The following is a 20,083-nucleotide window of genomic DNA, read 5'->3' as shown; positions in this document are numbered from 1 at the left end:
TAGAGGATGATATAGAAAATTGGAAGGAACCTCAAAGAGGGTTGCTGAATTATGGCTGCAAAGGGAGAATGGAAATTAGTGGTAGAGGAGTAAGGGATATGTGTTCTCCTCCTGGTGTACTCTGTTGAGGGGACATGAGAGAAGGTGCACCTACTCCTAATGAGGGTATTAGAGATGAGTTATTCTCATTTGGTGGGAAGAGATGTAAAGACAAAGGGAAGGAATTTCCAGAAAGCACAAGGAAGGGCAAGAGCAGAAGAGGATGGAGTCTTAGGAGGGATAAGGCTGGGGTGGATGGGAAGGAAAGGGGTGTTTTTTTCCTAGGTAATGGGCAACTCAGACTCATAAACATTTGAATAGTTGAGATAGGGATGTACTGGGGGCTTCTATCCTTAAGGGTTCTTTTAAAATAATTTCTATGTATTATTTTATTATTTATTTCATCAAATATTTCCCATTTACATTTTCTTCTGGAGAATGTACTTCAGAATGTAACTCTGTATGTTTGTCCTGTCTACATCTTGTTGGCTCATAGTTGTTTGCATGTTTTCTCCCCTATCAGCCAGGGTCCCTTGAAAATAGGGATGCTCTTTTCCCTTTCTTGGTATCTCCAGCACTTTTCACAATGCCTGTCATATAGTAGACAGGACAAATTGCCACTAATCAGGCACAAGGTTGCATTTGGAAATGACTAGCCCTTAGTCTCTCATCTTTGCTGCAGTTTCTAGTATGTAAACACATACATACACAAATAATATATAATAATATATTTAATGTTTTTGTATTATATTAATATTATATATTATAGAAAAATTAACATATAATTAATTATACATATATTATATTTCATGTCATTCATATATAAACAAAAGCGTTTGGGAATTAACTGATAACTTCTCAGTTGTTAACTGATAAACCTGTTGGATATACTGTTTTTCTTCCTTTTGATTCTAATCCTTATTCTTGCTACTCTCTTACTATTTTTTGGAATAGCTCCTCCTTCCTGGAATAGCTTTGCCAAATTCTCCCCTCTCCCTTTCTTCTGAGGTTGAAAGAGAACAGTACAGGAAAAGAGTCTGAAGTCAGAAGATCTAGATTTTTAATCTCAGTTCCATTAGATACTAGTTGATTTAGGGTATCTTATTTCCTTCAATTTGAGACATCTTCATTTGCAAAATTGAAAACTTGATTATCTGGGGTTCCTTTCATCTCTAAATTCAGGATTCTAAAATTCTACTTCCTAAAAGCCTTATCTTGATGGAATGGTAGTGAAGGCATCATTTTATTCCACCGTCATGTACAGCAAAATCCTAGCTCTGAATAAATTAGAAAGATTTATTTATTTGTGAGTTTGGCACTTCATTGACTCTTACAGGCTTCTCAGTATTTTCATTTACGTTGTCCACCTTGGGATTTTAAATCTCTCAAAGTCAGGCATCGTATCTTAGAATTTGTTTCACAGAGTGCCCAAGTCCTGGACAAGATGAGCTTTAATAAATGGCTTCTCGGTGGTGACGTGGTACAGCAAGGCAGAATTTTCATAGAGCAAAAGGATCAAGTTTAGTTCGGGTTTTTACAAATCATCAGAAATGCTTTCACTTAAAAAAAGTAAAAGCACAACCTGGGAAAGGCTGGAACCCAACACTGCTTTGTGTTTTACGTTAAGATCCTGGCCTTCTGGGAAGTGCGGGCTAATATCGGGTCTGAGGACAAGCGGGAGGGAGGGAGCCTGGCTGCGGCCGCCGTGTGCCGGCGTTGCTCGGGCTGCAGGGGATGCAAGGGATGGGTTGCAAGATGCCTCCGCCTCCCCCTTTCCTACCAGTTATGCTCTGTATCCACAGCGGCCCTGCGGAGGCCGAGGCATCAATCACCATGGTAACGGAGGAAGCCTACAGCCCGAGCTCAGTAAGAGAAGAGGGGTGGGGCAAGTAAACCTGCTTTGGGGCTGCGTCCAGTTTGGCTGGGACAATGGAGAGGCAAGATGGTGGGGGGTGGAGTGAGGGTGAGGGGGGTGATGGAGGCGGGGGGGGGGGGAGCTGCAAGACAGAACATTGGCCAGTTCCCAGGTGTCCCTAACGCCAGTCTCTGTAAAGGGCAGCCATTCTGATTCTCTTCCTTGCACTTGATTGGTGTGCGTGTGTTACAATCAGGGACATCCCAGGATTTTTCCTTTCCCTGCCCTTCCCGCAATGACACAGGGTGATGGCTTCTGTCTCAGGAAAGGCTCCCAGAATCCACTTCTCAGTGCCCCTCTCTTCCTCCGGTGTTTGTGATCTTGGCAGACAATACCTCCTGCGTCCGGTTGCTTTCTGCGGAGAGCGCGTAGGTATGCAAAAGAATGGATGAAGTCTTGGGAAGCATTCTCAGGGATTTCCCTGAAGCTCTCTGGGGTGACAGATGGTAGAAGACTTCTCTTTTGGAGGCAGTAATCATCAGCATCATAACTACAACAATAACAATAACAAATCCCCCTTTTGCTGTCTGCCACTACTTTTGGATTGAAGACGTCTCCAGTGTAGTAGATAAGGTGGCGGTCCCAATCCAATTTATATGTGTAATAGTCTATACAACAGTAAATATAAAAGAACTAATAGTAGAATTTAGTCCCAGGACCATTTCTATCTGAACCCCGTTGAAAAAGATTAGCATTAGAATAATAATGACAATCATATCCCTGACATTTATAAAATATATGTTCCAAAATATCATATATATATATTAGTAAATTGCCTACAACCCACAAAAGTGGGCAGGACTAAGAGAAAAGTTAAATGGTTTATTCATGGTCACAATTAATTAGTGACAAGAGCTGAGTGAGACTAGAACATGAGACTTATTAAAAATCACAATTTTCCTCACATTTATAACCCATTACTATCTTGTCACTACATAGTATCTTCAGGTAGGTCTTTTACCCTGAGTTGTTGGTGATTGTTATATAACTGAGTGATAAAAAATAAAAAAGGGAGAGAGAGAGACAGACAGAATCAGAGAGACAGAGAGACAGAGACAAACTATGAAAAACTATGAAAGGAACTTGACTAATCTAGATATCATCTTTAAGCTGTATTCCTGACTGTTCATCTCTCTCTTCAAGGCAGACACAGATATTCATTTTGACTGATCAGGGCATCCTTCTAAACAATGCTAGGGAAATGTTCTTGTTTTTGATAATTTTTTCCCTAGGTTCCTTGCAAATAACTGTTTTTTTTTTTTTTATAAATTAATGGGCTCTTAATTTCAACAACATGGATATTCCTAATATCTTTTCATGTCACAACCCATCTATAGCTCAACCCATCTGACAATATTCTCCCATAAATCTTATTTAATTAGATAGAAGAGCTATCTAATGAGCTGGGGGTAGGGCTGCAAACCTTCATAGGATCATAAAAGGGAAATCTATAGTCAATTGACTCTAGGCCTAGATAGGTTTGGCCTTAGTTTGACTAAGATCATATAAGTAATAGAAAGTAACAGACTCAAGACATTAACCTTTCTTCTCAACACCAAACCAGGCACTTTTTTCCACTGTCATGCTGATGTGACAGATTTCATGGACATTTGTGCAGCATTTGGATTGTCCATTAATTATCTTTTATTCTGCCTTTGCTTTGGTTCCCCTTTCACTAGTCTGACCAGTCCTCCTCAGTCCTTTTTGCTTGCTCATCCATAACCATCCTCTAACTTTAAATGTACATCAAAGCTCTGTAGTCATCAGATCCCATGGCCTTAATTATTTTCTCTATGCATAATACATACAGATCCCAATAGAGAACCACAATTTATATCACACAACCTAGTCCTCTATCACTTTTGGTCATTTTGAACTGAAAGTCCCTGAAACATCTCAAATTCACCATGTCCAAACCATAACTCATCATCTTTCTTCCCAAATTCTCAGCTCTATTGAAATAATTTCCCTATTTCTGTTTAGACTGCCAGCATTCTTCTAGCATCCCAAATTTATAACCTTATTTTTTATTCTTCATTTTTCTCACTCTACATTTCTTTTTAAAAAAAATTTTTATTATAACTTTTTATTGACAGAACATATGCATGGGTAATTTTTCAACACTGTCCCTTGCAATCACTTCTGTTCCAACTTTTCCCTTCCCTCCCTCCACCCCCTCCCCGAGATGGCAGGCAGTCTCATACATAAACATGTTAAAAGTATATCTTAAATACAATATATATGTACACATTCATACAGTTCTCTTGTTGTACAAGAAAAATTGGATTTAGAAAGATAAAAATAACCTGGGAAGTAAAACAAAAATGCAAGTAGTCCACACTCATTTCCCAGTGTTCTTTCTCTGGGTGTAGCTGATTTTGTCCATCACTGATCAATTGAAACTGAGTTAGATCTTCTCTTTCTTGAGGAAATCCACTTCCATCAGAACACATCCTCATACAGTATCGTTGCTGAAGTGAATAATGATCTCCTGGTTCTGCTCATTTCACTTAGCATCAGTTCATGTAAGTCTCTCCAAACCTATCTGTATTCATCCTGCTGTTCATTTCTTAGAGAACAATAATATTCCATAACATTCATATACCACAATTTACCCAACCATTCTCCAGTTTATGGGCATCCATTCATTTTCCAGTTTCTAGCCACTACAAACAGGGCTGCCACAAATATTTTGGCACATACAGGTCCCTTTCCCTTCTTTAAGATCTCTTTGGGGTCTAAGCCCAGTAGTAACACTGCTGGGTCAAAGGGTATGCACAGATATTGATAACTTTTTGAGCATAGTTCCAAATTGTTCTCCACAATGGTTGGATCTATTCACAACTCCACTAACAATGTATCAGTGTCCCTGTTTTCCCACATCCCCTCCAACATTCATTATTATCTTTTCCTGTCATCTTAGCCAATCTGACAGGTGTGTAGTCTCACTACATTTCTAAGTGATTGCCAGACCTTGCACTTTTCCCTCTCTCCATGACAGCCTTCATATCACATCTGTTCTCTTGGTTCAGAAAGCCAGCAGCATCTCATTATCTCAGATTTAGACTACTGAGAGTGTCTTCTAAATTGTATCTCTGCCTCATCTTTCCTCACCATAATCTATCCTATATCTGTCACAGTGATTTTCCATAAATGCAGATCTAAACATATGACTCAATAAATTCCCCATGCACCATGTTGTCTCTAGACCAAACACCCTTCATTTGTCTTTTCAAGCCCTTTACCAGTCAGCCTGAGGACAGTGAGCTGGCTCTATAATGCAGAGAGTGTTGGGTATGGAATTGGAGTTCACATCCCTGGCCTCAGACACTGACTAGCTCTGTGACCTGGGACAAGTCACTTAATCTTGTTTACCTCAGTTTCCTCATCTGTAAAATGAGCTGGAGAAGGAAATGGCAAACTACTCTTCTATCTTTACTAAAAAAAAAACAAAAAAACAAAAAAACAAAACCCAAATGGGATCACAAAGAGACTGACACTTTTGAAACAACTCAGCAAAACTACAAATCTCTTGACCCTGACCTATCTTTCCAATAGCCGCCCCCCTTCATATATATATTCTATATATACTTTTAAAAAATAATAACTATTTAAATTTTTAACATTAACCCTTGCAAAACCCTGTGTTCCAAATTTTTCTTCCTCCTTTCCCCCACTTCCTCCCCTAGAGAGCAAGTAATTCACTATAGGTTAAGCATGTATAGTTATTCTATACTTACTTCCACATTTATCTCATAGCTTCTTTATATATTACTCCTCTTCCAGCTGCACTGACTTTCTCTCTGTTCTTCCCACAACACACTCCCACCTTGGTGACTTTGCACTCTCTCTAATATCTGCAATATACTATGGTTTCATCTTAGTTTCCTTATGTGATTATATTTCTTTAAAATGTAGCTCAGACACATCTTTCTGCTGGAAGCTTTTCCTTCTCCCACTCAACTGCCAAACACTCTCCCTCTCTGACGCATTTATGTTCTATTTATTCTTTATAAATAGACAAATGCTGACTCTATGAGTCTGGACAAGTCACTTGATGCTCTTGGCAATGTTAATATGCCTATAAATTGAAGAGAATGTGCTTGCTACTATTTTGCCCCTTTTTCTTTACAAGCTTCAGTCCTTACCATATATAGCCTATGGAGGACTGAAACTTTATTTTCCTTAATTATTTAAATGAGAAAGGGCAGATATTTCTCAAGACTGGAAATATATTTCTTCCATTTGAACTCTATGCAGCACATTCTCCATGACATTCGTCGAAAAAATTGGTCTCCCTGTTTTGTGCTTTAATCATATTGATAATTAATGAATCATCAGGTAAAGTTATCTCTTTGGTAACATCTATCAAGGAATCTTATGTAATTTCCATTCCCAAATTCCATTTATATGGAAAGGAGACACCTGATTGAGGTAGAACCTTTAAGGCTGCATTTTACTCTACTGAGTTAATTTCCATTATTTATTTTTTGCTGAGGACACAGGACACAGCTAGGAAGCATTAAATATCTGAGGTCAAATTTGAACTCAGGTCCTCTTGACTTCAGGGCTAGTGCTCTATCCATTGGGCCAACTAGCTGTCCCCTGAGTTAATTTTTATTAGTTTTGTAATTAAGAAACTAACACAGTAAGATCTTTCATCCTTTGTGTCTTTCTGGCAGTTAACATACTTTGCTGTGAAAACATACTTTGCTCAGCTGTAGAATATCATGTAGGAAATTCCACCTTTTACATTATAAGCAAGGATAACTTCAATACAGGTGTGTACTATTCTCAGATTTTATAAAGATAAAAAAGTAGGCATATAAGTTGGTAGGTGTTAATAGCTTTTCAGTTACCTTTTTTTGGTAACAGTACTACTATCTGTGATTTCCTCCCATTATTTTAGAATCTCACTCTCACGATGTCTTAAAAATCTGTCCTTGTTTATCTTTTAAAATTCTCTGTGTTCTTCTGTCTTTGGTCTTGTCTAGCAGCTTTTCCAAAATTTTTCTTCTTACATGCCATTTCACTTATTCATTTAGCAATTACATATTGAATTTTTAGAGTTCTAATGACTGGTTTTATTGTTATCAATGAGAATAAGTTGCTATAGGAATATGGCAGATCTACTTGTTTCTATATGTTGTCCTCTTTGCAGTTTTTTTCTTCTCTATATATGTTTTGGGGATGATCTGGGTTAATTGGGCTAGCATTGTTTTCCCCTTTTGTTGCCTTTTATTATTTTGCAAGGTGATAATGCTTGGTAATGTTTAGCAAATATCTTTGCTTGGCAAGGAGATAAACTGTTGGCTGACGATTTCTGGATTCTTTAATGTTATTGTGAGGAACATTTTATATTAGTTAAACTCCTTTAGGAAATGATAATTAGCACATTTAGTATTGTCACTTTTATCCAATTCCAATTATCAAGCTAACAGCTTGTTATGGGTCAGGTTAGAGTTGTTATAATTATATGTAATGTTTTTTAATATTTTTCCTTTCTTTTAATTTAGTGTTGATTTAGAGCTCTGCTTTAATTAAGTGATTATCTTCCACCTTCCTTGCCAATATCTTCAGGATGTTTTCCAGTTTATCAGGCTCTTTCCTAAAATGTGATAATCAGAATTAAGCAAAATGTTCTAAATATGCTGTGACCAGGTCAGAGTACAAAGCAAGATTTCTTCTTTTGTTCTGTATTCTATAATCCTTTGACCACAGCCCAAGATTACACTAATTGTTTTAATTGCCATGTCACATTGTTGACTTATATTGAAGACCACTAAAAGCCCAATGATTTTTTTGGGGGGACTAAAAATCATCTAATCATGCTGTGGTAGGTAGAATAGTAGGCCTGGAGTCAGTGCGACTTGAATTCAAATGTGGCCTAAGATGCTTTTATCTGTATGACACTGAGCCAGCCATTCAACCTCTGCCCCAATGTCCTCATCTGTAAAATGGAGATAATTATATCTTTTATCTCCCAGGACTGTTGTAAGGATCAAATGAGATAATAATTATAAAGCACTTAGGACAGTAACTACAATAAAGTACATAGTAAGTACTATATAAATGTTAGCTATTTTTAAAAACTGACTTAAAATTTCAATTTAAGATTTCTTTACATTAACTCTATTAAGTTTCATTTTAGTAATTTTAGCCAATAGTCTAGTTTATCAAGATGGTGTGTGTATGTGTGTGTGTGTGTCTATGTATGTATGTAAAGGTTTTCTAGTTTATCTCCCTTCTTGACCATATGTTGTATATTTATGTATAAATATCTAAGGACATGGATTTTATTACTTGCTACTTTTTTGAGGAACCTAATCCTATGTGTCTTTTAAGGACCAGCTCTAGTCATATTCCCTTCTTGAAGTTTTTTCTGGAAATAATCTTGGTGTGGTACAGAAATCAGAGAAAGCAATACTATACTATACATGATGTTCAAAAACTCTTGGTGCAGTTTTAAGCTATTAAAGCTTAAAATTTGCTCCACGACTTTTAGGCTCCTTTGAGCAAGTACTTGAATTAATGAATACTTATTAAATAAATATTTGTTAAACTGTCTGCCAGTCAAGTATGTGCTAAGGGCTAGAGCTGAACAAATAGAAGTCCTTATCTTTAAGGATCCTAAATTCTAGTAGAAGACAGAACATATTAGGGGGAGGGGGAGCAATGATACTTAGATTTGGAAAATTACAGGGATATTCAAGAGTTATAGATCACTCACTATTTAGTGTTTGCTAAGAAAGGCAAAAATGCACTCATTGCAAGGAACTGATTCTAATGGGAGAAACAAGATACAAATAAGTAGGTGAAGTCGAGAGGTAAACTAATTGAAGGGATTGAACTGCACATCCTTTCTAATAGCAATGGCAATATTGCTTTTTTTGTTTATTGATTTCAGAATTTTAAAATATGGAGAAGTAGATTTTGCAGTTATGTAAGGCAATGGCTAGGGAGGAAAGTGATACATACTTGAAAGAGATTTTCCACACTGATTGATTTCCAGATAAGAAAGTAGAAAAGGGGAAAAACCTTGGTCTCAATATAATAATTCTATTATTATAATACATATGTAATATGCATAATATATATTATTTACATATAAATTATGATATAATTATATATGTACAATATAATTATAGGTTTATATATAACATATTAATACAAGAGAAAAAATAATTTCTCTCAATATGGGTCAGTACCTCAATATGAGGTAGGAATTTAAAAAGCATTATCTCATTTCATTCTCACAATAACCTTGGAGCTAAGTGCTATTGGTATTCCTACTTTACAGATGAGCAAACTAAGGCAAAGAGAGGTTAGATGAGTTGTGGAGTAAATGTCTGAGGCTAGATTTGAACTTTTCTAAGGACATATAGATGGTACACAGATGGTAATAGGGGAAGGCAAGATTTGAATTCAGACCCTGTGATTCGATTCCAGTGCTTGAATCCTAGGAGATCATATAAAGTTCTTTCTACATCGAAGTCAACTGAATTAGTTCACCCTGGAAGGTGGCTGCTCTTATTATCCACATTTCATGGATGGAGTACCCTGGTGACAATTTTGGGTTAGGAGTAGAGATAGGGTTTGTGATCCCTCAAAGCTGGGAGAGTAGTGGTCACACCTTTCCTTGGATTATGCTACCTTGGAAAAACCAAGGGCTTACAGAACCCCCAAAACCAACTCTTTTAAAAGCACCTGGAAGGAATGAAAGTCTTGGAGAAGGGTAGGGGGAGATGGAGTTAGAGATGTATGTTTGCCTCCCTTAAAGCCACTTATAATTGTGTCCCCTTACCATATGGGGTCCCTCTCTCTTTACTTGGGGCACCATAGTCATACATGTGGGTATTCTATACAGAGGAATATAATTTTTGGTTGTTTATATTTAGGAATTAGGGGCTAGATGTCTTTCTCAAAGCTGAGACAATTTGCTTTTTGTCTTGTGCAATTTTAATTGATTACTTCTTGAAATATAGCTTTGAAAAAAACAGACTTTTAAAAAAATGATTTTTAAAAGAGTCCAGGGATTCTCTGAACCAATTCATTGTCTTTCAAATGGAGCTACCTGACTACCCTTTAAATCCAAACCACTCTGGGTTTCACTGAATAGCCAAAAATAACCCCAGCCCACGCCTTAGTGGCTCATTATTTAAGTTCTGATGACTTAGAATGAGTACATATAGCAATTGCTTTTTGTTCTGGCCAGAAATTTTAAGGATCTTTCCCTCCCAGATTGATGTCTTTATCAATCAATTCATTCCATTCTTTCATTCATTCATTTATTTTTCAGATTGATTTTTTTTTTTTTTTTTTTTTTTTTTTACTGATGGTAAATTAGACCATCTTTTTGAGTCTTGGGAAAAGACTTTTATTTAGAAAGACCAGCGTCACCCACTACACTACATTCTGGGTCATTGCAACTTTTGACTTTCATCTTGCCACTGGACTTTGATAACTCTGGAGGAAAGAAGACTAAGGATATTGTGCAGTTCTGCCTCACTTAATCCAGTTCATGATTAAGTCAAGACCTCACCTTCATGTCATTGGTCCTCTTTGAAGAATAAACAACAATAACTCTGTTCAATTCAACAAACATTTTTTTAAAAATAGCTTTTTATTTTCAAAATACATATAAAGAGAGGCAGTTAGGTGGTGCAATGGATTGAGCACCAGCCCTGACGTTCAATTCTAGTCTCAGACACTTAACATTTCCTGACTGTGTGACCCTGGTCAGGTCATTTAACCCCAATTGACTCAACAATAAAAATACATGTAAAGATAGTTTTCAACTTTCACCCTTGCAAAACCTTGTGTTCCAAGTTTTTCTCTCTCCTTTTTCCCTAACCCCTCCCCTAGGCAGCAAGTAATCCAATAAAGGTTAAATGTGCAATTCTTCTAAACATATTTCCATATTTGCACAAGAAAAATCAGATCAAAAAGAAAATAGAATGAGAAAGAAAACAAAAAAGCAAGCAAACAACAACAAAAAAGTGAAAAATACCATGTTGTGATCCCACACTCAGCGCCATAGTTCTCTCTCTGACAGATGGCTCTCTCCAACACAAGTCTATTAGAATTGGCCTGAATCATCTCCTCGTTGAAAAGAGCTAAGCCCATCAGTTCAACAAACCTTTTTAAAGCCTAATTTGTTTTAGGAAGAGAAAATCTTCCCTTTACTTTGTAAGTTACTTAGCATGGAGCTAGGCCCAAAATATGTGCTTTTTTTTTTTTTTTAAACATCATTCTTTTTTTCTTCTCAGGTGTCACACAAGGCAAAGGATACAAAGCCAGAGCCAGAAATTGTCAAAGAACTAGAAGTCTCAGAACAAGAAATCTTAGAACAAGAAGAGGCTGAGGAAATTCCTGGCTTAAATCCTCTTCTCCGACACATTGTTACAGGAAATGTACCTCGTCTGCAGAAGATTTTTGAAGACCCAAAAGAGCCCCTTCACTTGGATGCCATGAAGCTACTCATGAAAGAAGATGTTCTTGGTAGGAACTTGTTGTATACAGCATGCATGGCTGGGCAAAGCGAAGTGATTAAAGCATTGGCAAAATACGGAGTGAACCTGAATGCGAAAACAAGTAGAGGTATACTGTTCTTTTTCTTTGGTGTTATTTCTTAGGAATGAAAGCGACCAACTAACAAAGCACTTTAATATCTTTAATTTAAAATTGATTGAATTTGACAGCTGCTTTTATATTTTCTTTTCATTTGTACATAGAAAAAAAGTGTTGCTAGGAGTAAGGCAACTTAAGTGACCGCTGTGTTGTGTGAAGGCAGGGAAATTCCCTCTCCCATAGAGAGATGATTTCTTTCAATTTTTTCTTCCCTCTGGCCAGAGAAGGCAGTGTTCTAATGCTCTGAGAGCCCAGATCAGAGCTTTCCGAAGAAGTCTTTTATCTCCTCAGAACATGGGTTTTTAGCTTTTTTTGTCATATCTATTTGGCAGTCTTGGTGAAAGCAAGGGACTACTGCTCAGTGTATTTTTTTAAATGCATAAAATAAAATATGTGGGATCATAAAGAAAACCTATTATGCTGTAATATAATTACCAAAGTTTTAAAAATAAATTTATAGACCTCAGGTTAAGAACCCCTGTCCTAAAATAAAGCCATGGCAGTCATGAGTGAAACCGTCTTTTCTGTGCAAAGAGATACTCTCAAATTTATTTATCTAAACCATTGAATTCTAATCGCACACCGCAGACTGCCTATTGAATATTTTGAATCGGCTGTCCCACAGGAATCTTAAATCCAGCATATTAAAAATCAAACTCTGTCTTTCCCCTCAAGCTGTCCCTCTTCCTCTCAGACTTTATCCTTTCCTTGTTTCAACTCTATCCTAACACCAATCCATTTTTTTCCCCCAAGAGCTGCCAAAATGATTTTCCTGAAGTATTGGTATGATCATATTGCTGTCTTGCTTCCAGTGGCTTTCTATTACTGCCAGGGTTAAAAAGGGTAAACAAAAAGCTCCTTCATCTGACATTTAAAGACTTTCATAATCTCGCTTCAACCTACTATTTTAGGGTTATTATACATTACAATGTCCATTTGCACTCTCTCTTCTATCCTTGTCTTGCTAATAGTTTTCTGACATCTAATGGGTGGTATATTTTTTGATTTACTTTGAGCCTTCTCAGTGCCCCTGGTAAATGTTTTTGGGATTCAGAAGTGAGTCTACTTGTTATTTTTAATACTAAAAACCTAAATAATGACATTAAAAAATTTTTTTATTATAGCTTTTTATTTACAAGTTATATGCATAGGTCATTTTTCAGTATTGACAATTGCCAAACCTTTTGTTTCAATTTTTCCCCTCCTTCCCTCCATCCTCTCCCCCCGACGGCAGGTTGACCAATACATGTTAGGTATGTTAAAGCATATGTGTCCTAACAGTTATTTTGCTGTACAAAAAGAATTGGAATTTGAAATAGTGTATGTACTATTAGCCTGTGAAGGAAACAAAAAATGCAGGCGGACAAAAATAGAGGGATTGGGAATTCTATGTAATGGTTCATAGTCATCTCCCAGAGTTCTTTCGCTGGGTGTAGCTGGTTCAGTTCATTATTGCTCCATTGGAACTGATTTAGTTCATCTCATTACTGAAAATGGCCACATCCATCAGAACTGATCATCATATAGTATTGTTGTTGAAGTATATGATCTTCTGATCCTGCTCATTTTACCTAAATAATGACTTTTTTTTTTAATGAGGTATTATGCAGTTGATTCTCAAACACCTTTTTGTAGAGTAGATAGTCACAATCGCTACTGCCATTGTTGTTTTTAGAGCATGAATCCTGAATTCTTGTGGAAGTAGAGGGTGTTTAGACAGCTTTTCAAATAGGAAAACAAGTAGACAGAATGATTTGTCCAAAGTCACAAAATAATTCCATAATTGTGTATTGAATCTTTAGAGATAGCTTGGTTTGATGGAAAGAACACTGTCACTGGAGTCAAAGGATCTGGATTCAAATTTTGCCTAGGCAATTAGCATAGCCCACTTAGACATCGGTTTTCTCATGAACAGAATAGAGGTGGTGGCTTTATTTCAGAGCCTTTAAGCAAAATTTTCTAAAAATGTTCCTTATTCATTCATTGCCCCAGAAAAGCCTTTTTTACCTATCATATCCTCATCTTCTGGTGGACTTGTAAGCATTTTAAGAAATATTTTGTTCTGAAACAGAACCTTTTTACTGGAGTATGTTTTTTCCCCTCCCAATTCAGTGTTTATAGTACTGTCTAGTCACAGTAATATTTTGTCATTTTTTAATTATAACCATGAAATATTTACTCAAATCATTTTTTCTCTGATTTTTTAAAAACAAAACTAAGGGGGGGAATATAACAAACTCCTTGCATTTTAAATACTTTCTTGTCTAATTTCTTTGGAAAAGTATTAATTTCCATGACTATAGCAATAGTGTTTGGACATAGAATTTTATGATAATTCTTGAGTTTGTAGCTCAGAGCTATAGCTAGGGTAAATTGAATAGAATTTTCCTACAGGAAACTGAAATTTGGAGGGCACTGACAAAAATTTCTTCTCGACTTAGTTCTTTCCCAGTTGCCACAGTCTTGCTTTTCTTTCTTCTCCCATCTTGTAACTCCCCAGCAGTGACTCTTGTCTCAGAATTTCCATTTCTCTACTACAGTCCCATCTTCCCTTGAGCTTGTCCTTAAAAATTAGATTAAGAGTCTATTTATTTCATGTTCCTTGATATGGGATTATTTTATGAAGCTTATTTTGGGTGCTAAAATCCTAGCTCTGTCACTTACTCTCTGCATTCATAAAATTTCTGAATTTGAGTTTCTTCATTTTTATGTTTTAGGTGTTTGTGGTCCCTTCCAGCTCTAAGTATCTCTCCAAAGGATCCAGCCCACTACATTTTAGAGACTAATCTCTTCCACCATAAAAAGTATTCTGAAATATCCAAATGTATTTGATCTGATTTTCTTTGTTCACTATTTTTGCCAGGTTATACACTTTTACACTGTGCTGCAGCCTGGGGCCGATTGGAAACTTTGAAAGCACTGGTGGAGCTGGAAGTCGATATTGATGTGGTAAACTTTCATAATGAAACAGCCAGAGATGTGGCTATTCGGTACTCTCAGACAGAGTGTGTTGGTTATCTGGACTTTGCAGGTATCCATGACCTGAGTTATAAACATTTTTCTTTTTTTTGGAAACTCATTCATTCAAAGGTTATGTCGTTAAGTCAATCAGATGGACAGTACGTTGTGAGGTAGGCACTATACTGTAGAGGAAAGGTTCAGAATTTGGATTCAGGAGCAATATGGGTTCAGAATCCAACTCTTAACACAAAATATGTTATCCTGGTAAACCACCTGAGGATAACCATTCTTGTTTATGTTAAGGGGTTGTTTCAAAAATCAAATGAGATAATGTAGGAAAAGCTATTTGTAAACTTTTAAAATTGTCTATATTGTATTTTTCTTTTTACATTCACATTAAATATACTTACAATGTCCTTACTTTCAGGGCATGAATTCTGTCATCTGCTACTTTTCTTATAATACCATCCCTAGTGAATGCGTTTGTTTTGTCTTAATTGTGTTCCCTGACTGTTAAAGATAACTGAACAAGAAAAATCAGATCAAAAAAAGGAAAAAAAATGAGAAAGAAAAAAAAAAAGAATGTAAACTCCTTACTGGAAATTGAGTGGATGCCCATCAGCTGGGGAATGGCAGAATAACTTATGATATATGACAGTAATGGAATAAGAAATGATGAGCAGACTGATTTCTAAAAAGCCTGGAGAGACGTATATGAACTGATGTTGAGTGAGGTGAGAAGAACTAAGGAAACATTGTACACAGCATCAAAAATATTAAGTGATGATCAACTGTAATGGATTTGGCTCTTTTTTTTTTTTTAACAATGAGATGATTTGGGGCAGCTTGTTGGTGTAGTGGATAGAATACCAGCTCTGAAGTCAGGAGGACCTGAGTTCAAATTTGGCCTCAGACACTTAACATTTCCTAGTTGTGTGACCCTGGGCAAGTCACCTAACCCCAAATGCTTAGCAAAAACCAAAAATAAAAAACCCTCAAAAACTATTACATGATTCAAGGTAATTCCAGTGGACTTGAAGTAGAAAGAGCCAACCACATCCAGAGAGAAGACTCTGGAAACTGAATATGGATCATAGTATAGCATTTTCATTTTTTTGTTGTTGTTGCTATTTGCTTGATTTTTTTTCTTTTTCATGTTTTTTCCCCTTTTGATCTGATTTTTCTGGTGCAGCATGACAAATATGGAAATATGTTTGGAAGAATTGCACATGTTTAACCTATGAATTACTGTCTAGAGGAGAAGGGAAGAGGGGAAGAAGGGAGAAAAATTTGGAGCACAAGATTTTGCAAGGGTGAATATTGAAAACTATCTTTGCATGTATTTTGAAAAGTAAAAATTTATCATTATTTTAAAAAGGTAAATGCACTAGTGGGGACCCCATGAGCTGTTGTTTTAGGAAGATAGATTCACAAAGTACCTTGAATTTGGAGTAATCATCCCTCAAAAAACCCAACCTTCTAGTATAAGTGGGGAGTAGCATCAGAGAAGGTAGGCTCCCTGAAGGAATACTACAGGAATAATTTTAAATTTTCAATTACTTTTGTTAAAGTATTTTTGAAAACTCATACCTTGCTTTCATCATCTCAAAAAGCTTTACAAAGTAAGAGCTAAAGGGATTCAGGAAAAAATATGCCTCTGTTATTTGCATGTGAATTATGGCCAAGTACCAAGCTAAATATAGGCTTAAAAAAATTCATGGTGCTAGTTTGGTATTCTTTCCAATTTTCTGTAGAGTCAATTATTTGAGAGTTATTTATCTAATTCCCCTTCGTGGACATTCACTTTTTACCCACTATGTATATAAAAACCATATTATGGAGGATATATATTTTTTTAAAGATCTTTGCTAAGAAGAACCTGATCTTTACCTTCAGGAACTAACAGTATATTTTACGAGTTAAGTAAGATATGTACTTGGATAATTGTAGTGCAATACAAAATATTGAAAGCATAGAGGAGGGAGAAGTTAGTGCTAGTTGGGGAGATCATGGAAATCATCATGGGGTAGTGTAGAGGGCTGAAACTCTTGACTCGATGCACTGAGATTAGGACAGCTGAGCACTTGAGGCTAACTACCAATTGGACAATACTCTATAGGCACATGCTTGGAAAATGGCCCTTCCCACTATCCCGTGCTGGCTCATTGATTGTAGGAGGGACTAGGGGGTGGAGTAAGACTAGCCAGAGTCACTTTTTGCAGTGGACGAGGAAGAAGGTGGTTACAGAGATCCTACTTCCATCCCTTTCACTTCTACCCCTAAAGACCAAGAATAAAGAATAAGGACTTTTGCTTATCCTGACTCTGGCTGATTTTAAGGTATCCTAGGTGTTAGTGTGGTCATCACAGGGTAGGGTAAGTAGTTGAACTGGCCCTTGACAGATAGGAATGGTCAGAAAGGTCATGTGGATAGAGAGAGCAGCATGAGCGAGTTTCTAAGACAAGAACGTCCATGCACATTCAGGAAACAAGAGTTTTTCTAATCTGGTGAGAACATTGAGTTCATCTGGAAATTGAGAGGATGTCCAGTTAGAATGGCTGAATAAGTTATGATATATGAATATAGTGGAATATTATTATTCTGTAAGAAATGGTGAGCAAGTTGATTTCAGAAAAGCCTTGGAAGATTTATATGACCGGATGCTGAGTGAAGTGAGCAGAACCAAGGGAATGCTATAAATAGTAACAAGATTATATGATTATCAACTGTGATGGACGTGGCTTTTTTCAACAATGAGATGATTCAAGGCAATTCCAATACACTTGTGATGGAAAGAACCATCTGCATCTAGAGAGAGAACTATGGAGACTAAATGTAGATCAAAGCATAGTATTTTCACCTTTTTTCTGTTGTTTACTTAGTTTTTTCCCCTTTTGATCTCATTTTTCTTGCATAGCATGAAGCAAATGAAAATATGTTTAGAAGAATTGCACCTATATCAAAATAGGTCTTAATGTGGGACCTTGGAAATGCTGGAGAGCAGTGTCTGTGACCATCATGTTACCGATTAGTTCAGGACTACTTCCCCACCCCCACCTCCACACTCACCTCAGTGCTCTGAAATTCCTAACACTTAAGTCCTGAGATACCTCTAAAAATCCAACACTTTGAACCTTAAAGATCCAGGGGAAATTAGGTTGTATAAAAGATGGAAGTTGATCCCTGGCATAAAGCCTTATTCAAAAACTAAAGCTGGAGAAATGATTAAATCAAAGAGAATAAACATAAAAATTATTATAGATCTAATGATCCAAAGAAGGAATACGTATGTATAATAGATATATTGCTTGCTTTCTCAAGTGGTGGGAAGAGAGGCATGAGGAGGGAAGAGAACTTGAAACTCAAAATTGAAAAAAAAATTTTTTACATACAACTGGGAAATAATAAATAAAAAATATATTTTAAAAAAAGGAATGAGTAACTCTGTAACAACTTCAAGCAGTGATTTGAAGAAATAGATGGATTTTTCACAAGGATAACAGAGAATATCAAGAAGAAATGAAACAAGAATCAGAAAGTAAAACAAAAACTCGAGGAAAAAAAATCAGAAGTTTACATATCTTAGAAGAGAAAGTGAACCTTACCCAAGAAATGGAATCCTTAAAAATTAGAATAGACCAAACATCAAGAAACCTATGACACAACAATGCATCTTATAAAAAAATGAAAAGATTAGAAAAAATAGAAGAAAATAGAAGATAGCTGATACCAAATAAACTGACTTGGGAAAAAATGGTCAAGGAGACATCATTTAAAAATCATTTGATTCTCTGGAAACCATGATAAAGAAAACCTTTGAAATTACATTTAAGAAATAATTGAGAAAACTGGACAGATATGTTGAAACAGAATACAAATTAAAAAGAAAAAGAATTGATCACATTCTAAAAAATTTTCCAAAAAAGCAGAATTCCAGGAATGCAATAGGCATACTCCAGTGCTCCCATGTCAAAAGAAAAAATGCTATAGACATTCTGAAAGAAGTAGTTCAAGTAAGAAAATGCAGTAGCCAGGACCATATAAGACCTGACAGCTACTGCTAAAAATTAAGAGATGTTAGAATTCAGGATTTTAAAAGACAAAAGAGAAAGCCTTAACAACCAGTAATAACTACTGCAAAACTGAGTCAGTCAACTATTGGTATGATATTCTCTAGGGATACTAGTGTATAGTTTTCTTTTTCTATTTTGTTTCCTTAGTTGAAGTATTAAGACCATATTTATATCATAAAAAGATATAGCAGGATTCTTCTTTTTGCTATTTTCACAAACATGTTATATATTATGTTTTCATTAAATGTTTTATAGAATTCACTTGTAAATCTATCTGCTTCCAGGTTTGTTTGGGTTTTCTCTTTTAGGGTTCATTTATAGTTTCTTTTTTTCTGGAATTAAGCTATTTATACCTTACTGTTTGTTATGCTAATCTTAAAATTGAATAAATGTCAATAATTTAAGTTATTGGCTATATTGATATGTAGTTGGTCAAAATAGTTTTGGATAATTTATTTCTACTTCACTTGTGTGAATTCTTTATCATTTTTGATATTGGTAATTATGTTTTTGTCTTGATTTTAAAATTAAATTAGCTAATGTTTATTTTATTATTTTTAATCTAAAGGCTTCTATTTTATTTTGTTAATCTGTCCTTTGTTTTTTTAGAGTTTCTATTTTGATGTTTATTAGGGGTTTTAAAGTTTATTAGTTTTCTATTTTTTTAAATTCACATTCTTATTTATAATTTATTCTTATCTGTTTTCTTTCATTATTTTTGCTGTTAAGGAACGCAAAGCTTCTTAATCATTTTATGTATTATTATCCCTTTGTAAGTTTGGTGAAATCTATGTAACTCTTCTAGGAATAATATTTTAAAATGCATATTATAAAATACATACAATTGCAAAAGAAGTCAATTATTTTGAAATACTTATAAAAAATATTTTAAAAGGTTCTTCAGACTCCAGGCTAAGAATGCCTGTTTTAGAGAATTTCACCTAAGGTTATTGTCTCATTATCATTTTTTTTTGGTAAAATTATCTTTTGTTTCCATAATTTATTTTTTTAACCCACTAATTCTTAAGGACTAAGTTTTTAGCCTCCAGTTAATGTTTAATTCTTACCTCAGACTCCAAAACTCTTTATTGAATATTCACTGCATTCTGACCAGTTAAGGATTAGCTTAATACTTCTGCTTTTCTGTCTTTTTTTTTTTTGTAGAAGTGCCATACAATACTGAGAAACATATATATATATATATATATATATATATATATATATATATATGCCTTTCTATTTTTCTATTTTATATTCAATAATCATTGGACATTTCATACAACTAATTTTTCTAAAATTCTTTTCAGGTTCTTAGCTGCTTATGTGTTTTTTTTTTTTAATGTTGGTCTGTGAAGGATAGTTGGGATCCTTAGCAATTTTAGATTTATTTTCTATTTCTTTCAATATGTAGATGCTATGCCATTAGTTACATATTATGTTTTTATATTAATTTTCTATAGAAATG

At 35.4% G+C, this 20,083-nt stretch overlaps 1 protein-coding gene across 2 annotated transcripts in view; it reads left to right on the top strand.

The window, feature by feature from the left end:
• ANKRD45 (ankyrin repeat domain 45) overlaps window positions 1–20,083 on the top strand; it is a 46,875-nt gene that overhangs the window by 5,911 nt on the left and 20,881 nt on the right. For both annotated transcript variants that reach the window (XM_031936915.1, XM_031936916.1), the window contains exons 2-3: window positions 11,224–11,554; window positions 14,448–14,615. In XM_031936915.1, the coding sequence (XP_031792775.1) occupies window positions 11,224–11,554; window positions 14,448–14,615 (499 nt within the window). The remainder of the gene's footprint in view (window positions 1–11,223; window positions 11,555–14,447; window positions 14,616–20,083) is intronic.

This window comes from Sarcophilus harrisii, chromosome 4, assembly GCF_902635505.1.
Source record: "Sarcophilus harrisii chromosome 4, mSarHar1.11, whole genome shotgun sequence".
In the NCBI taxonomy this organism is placed as follows: domain Eukaryota; kingdom Metazoa; phylum Chordata; class Mammalia; order Dasyuromorphia; family Dasyuridae; genus Sarcophilus; species Sarcophilus harrisii.
Note: the sequence above shows the minus strand (reverse complement) of the source record. Positions and strands in the feature narration are given on the sequence as shown.